The sequence below is a fragment of the Lygodium microphyllum genome, chromosome 18 (genome assembly GCF_053477565.2).
Source record: "Lygodium microphyllum isolate KBCC chromosome 18, Lygodium_microphyllum_v1.1.10, whole genome shotgun sequence".
Classification (NCBI taxonomy): Eukaryota; Viridiplantae; Streptophyta; class Polypodiopsida; order Schizaeales; family Lygodiaceae; genus Lygodium; species Lygodium microphyllum.
In genome coordinates, this window is record NC_141152.1 from 139,156,711 (window position 1) to 139,160,818 (window position 4,108).

The 4,108-nt window shown below is 42.1% G+C and overlaps 1 protein-coding gene across 1 annotated transcript; it reads right to left on the reverse strand.

Moving 5' to 3' along the window:
• Positions 1–1,144: 1,144 nt before the first annotated feature.
• LOC148021440 (uncharacterized) lies at positions 1,145–3,032 on the reverse strand (the record flags this gene model as incomplete). The annotated part of the gene is made up of 5 exons (XM_087698258.1): positions 1,145–1,507; positions 1,642–1,955; positions 2,113–2,330; positions 2,412–2,578; positions 2,766–3,032. Coding segments are annotated over 5 exons (1,329 nt in total), but the record flags the coding sequence as incomplete, so codon positions are not given.
• Positions 3,033–4,108: the final 1,076 nt, after the last annotated feature.

A 4,108-nucleotide genomic window follows, 5' to 3' on the forward strand; every position in this document is an offset into this window, starting at 1 on the left:
ATGTGATTTTCCCATATAAAGCAACGTTGTAGTCCATGAATTTTGACACCACAAGATTATCAAGAATAGAGGATGTAGCTTTGGCTAGCATATCTTGAAAGCTCTTATAGTACATTGTGTCCAAGGTTGAGGGTAAAGCTTAATACCAATGAAGATGGTGATCAATCTTTGTAGTAAACTATGAGATTAGAAAAATATTGCTCCTGATGAAGATGGTTGATCTTGGTAGTTTTGCATTTCAAAGCTATGAATTCCTTTGTATGGGTGGTTCTCCACTATAACTTGTCATAGTTGGTGATTGAGGATTTTGGTAGCTTGAATGTATGCCTCTAGCTAGTGATGGAGCCTAATAATTTTAAATATCTTGAGCATGGCATTTCATCATTTTCAAATATCTTATCCATGCTAACTTCCTCTACCACTTCCTCGCACATTGAGGATGAATTAATGTGTACATTATCATCTTGTTCTTTGTTTCTTGAGTGATACTCTTTTATCCATGTTTTTCAAGTTAACTATATAACAATTTTGCAAAGACAAGTAGATCTAGATCTTGTGTTCAAGTCTATCTCTCTAGTAACCAAAAGAAAAGAAACAACAAACACCATCACATTACTACTTTAGGATTTACTTTATATGCAATTTAGTCATATAATCTCCCCTAGAACGATCCCTTTTTAGCATCTCATAAGGAAACGATTCCTCTTGAGTTCATGTCTAGAACAAACATGGTACAATGTACCTTTTTGGCCATGTCACATGCATCGGCATCATATATTGAGCATGCATGAGGAAGAACCATAGAGAAATGAAAATTAGGGTCTAAATTCATAAGCTAAAGCTTAATAAGACACAAAGGAGAAAATCCCGTACATCTTAGAGATGTTCCTGTACTTAGCTTGCAGATTGCGATGCAACCATCAAGAGCAAATTAAGCATCCAAAAACTAGACGAGTCTCCATTATCTGTCTTTTTTTTTCTCTTACCGTTCAAGTTTATATCTTGCACATGGTATATTCCAATTCTATTCATGCGGGTTTTACAAGAAAATATTATCAACACTGATTACAAGAGAGTATTCGCCACCCTATTTACGATCAACCCCTCAACAACATGGATTCCCATGCAAGGCTGCAACTAGTAATCATCCAATCTGCGGTGTGTATTCCAACTGGATTGCACCAGGGCCATAAGTAACTCCAGGGCCCCTATTTACTCTGTAGCTCCATGCACTGACCTTATAGGCAGGTGGGCCTTTTGCAGATGCTTCACAGCATTGCCAACCGCCGCGGTTCCCATATGTATCTGATGATGTACCATCATAATAGTTGATTTGGACATAAGCGAGCACTCCATGAGAGAACCCCATCCGGAGCCCATTGATGGGCTTTCCCGCCACATCAATGTCGTGCCTCATTCCCCCATTCGGGTTACCGGCCAGCTGCCCTTGGCGGTTAGCATAGATGAATTGCATGGCGTCAACAGAGTTCCACTCCCTTATGATCACCTGCAAAATCATTAAGGAAATGACGAAGGGGTTTTGCCACCGATACTATAGATGATCATAGACATCTCAAGAGTAGTACAATTTCACGTAATAAGATAGTGGGACATCCCAACTATATTAGATTGTTAATATACCTTGCTGATTGGGCTGGAGTCGGATGAGTAGTCGTCATGATTTGGACGTGTCTGCATATCATTACTAGAAGACTCCGAAGTGCAAAGATCTTGCGCATATGGACCCTTGAACACCCGGCCAAGCACCTTGTCGTCATACTTGGGGAAATTCCTTTCAGTATCAGGCAAGAACTTGTCAAAAACGAACGTGGTTGATATGCAGCCGGCCATGTCGGCAAAGGCATCGTTCTTCATTCGAGCCTGATGATCTTCACAGATGCTTTGGAAATATGTCCTGATGTTTAAAGCGTTGTGAAAGAACTTTTGTGTTTCACCTATCCGATACGTTTTGCAAAGCATATGATTAGCTACATATTGATTGATGAGTCCCCCAGTACACACTAGAGAAGGCTTTGTCATGTCAATGATCATCCCAAATATGCAGTGTCTCAGTCCAAAATTGAAGCCAATAGCATTTTTGTGCTGAAGTACCTGTAATGGCATCCACAACCGTTGCATGGGTCTCGAACAAAAAGAAAGGGGGGATTGTGGTCGGATGCGTTGAGATCCATTGCTTAATCTGTATCTGGTCTCCCCTCCAGGCTTTCCATGTTTGGAAGACTTCTGGCAGGAACTCCATGATGTACGTCTCATACATATCCTCAATCTCCTTCTTCCACTGTTTTGTGTTGTCTTCCTCATAGAGTTGCCTGCAGAGACCGGAAAGCCACACTACAACCATGTTGATTTATAATTTTCAATGATGCCATGTAATACTATCTTCTACTCACTTGCCAAAGTCCAGTCTCTCCCGCAGCCCTGCTAGATGAAGCAGAGCCAGGGTGATGGTGGGAGAGATGAGGTGGATGTTGTTTTCGGACTCTCGAAAGATGATACTCAATTTGTTAGCGTCATTGATCCAGGCGTTTAGCCAATGACGCTTCTCGTGAGGCTGAGCCTGCATATACAAATTAGAACAAGATGATCAAAATATACGAATGAGAACAAGATGACTGACTGCAAATTACATTAGGCTGAATATTGTGTTTGAATCACAAATCAATGACAGATAATATTATAAATTCTGCATGCAGGTGGTCGTAGGATCAATTAAGTGGGGTTAATCGGTTACATATTATAAATACCGCATTGTAGCTCTGAATGGTAAGTTTGAGCCCCTTGATCTCAGACTGATGGAGCTTCAGCTCGTGAGCAAGAATCTCTTTCTTGACGAGCTTTGTCATGTCCGCCTTGAGGGCCTCGAAAACGTCGACCTTGTCCTCCGGCCAGAAGGAGCCCATGAGAATGCTTACCACACTGCCGACTTCCGGGATTTTGGATGCGATCTTTATAGCGGCGTCTCTAATCCGGTTATTCCAGTCACTGGCACGGATATCCACCGATTCAGCGGATTCCAGTCACTTGTAGCTGCTGCTGCAGCTGCAACGTCTTGTGGCCTGTATTCAGAGTCGTTCGCTATTACCACCCCGTTGGGCGCCTCACCGGCGGCCTGCGTCACCATTGTCTGCGGCCATAATTTGACATCATTCAGTAAGCCATCGAGAAATCAAAATATCTAACATAGTATCCGGTTTATGCCAAGAAGCTGCAGATCAATACACGAGTATATAGCTGCACGTTGATGGCTTGTGAGGGCACGATCAATCTTGAAGCTATACTCTCGCGCGCGCGCGCGCGCATGCACAGAGAGAGAGAGAGAGAGTCCATATATTTACCTCAACTGAGGCACACAGAGACGACGCCATGAAGCACAAGGAGACGACGGCGCAGACTGATCACGATCAACCTGATCAGGTGTGGCATATTCTGTCTGTGTGTTAGAGACACCATGATGCGCCTAAGAAGAAGACCGCTGCTTCTGTGGGTGATTGAGCGTGCTACGTCGAAGCTGAAGAGCATCAATTCGTCTATATCGCTCTCTCGCTCTCTCTCTCTCTCTCTCTCTCTCTCTCAACACGTAGTCGTAAGAAAGGTTGGAAGAAAATTCTATGCACACTGTAGTTGAGGATAAATGAGGCCACTAAAGTGTCGTCTAGATCCTATAAGTCCTCCATTATATCTAATCTCTTCTTTCAAAGTTTCATAAGATCCTATAAGTCCTCCATTTATCTAATCTATTCTTTCAAAGTTCTATGAAACTTTGGTAGTGCTCTTTAGAGAAGGACCATAGTTTTCAAGTGCATTGTTCAGGATCTATGGACGAGAGTCAAGCTGACCTCAAAAGTTGACCTAGCGCGAACTTTGTAAATTGATTTCAAAATGTTTATCCATGCACTTTCCTTCTTTCCCTTTTTCTTTCTTTTTTGATAGTGGCTTTGTGAGTCTCCGCCCATATACACCTATGAAGTTTACTATCTCAAAATAAGTTGAGCATGTGATTGTACACATTATTTAGATGCTCAAAATAAGTTGAGCATGTGACTATACACATTATTTACAAGCTCAAAATAAGTTGAGCATATGAAGT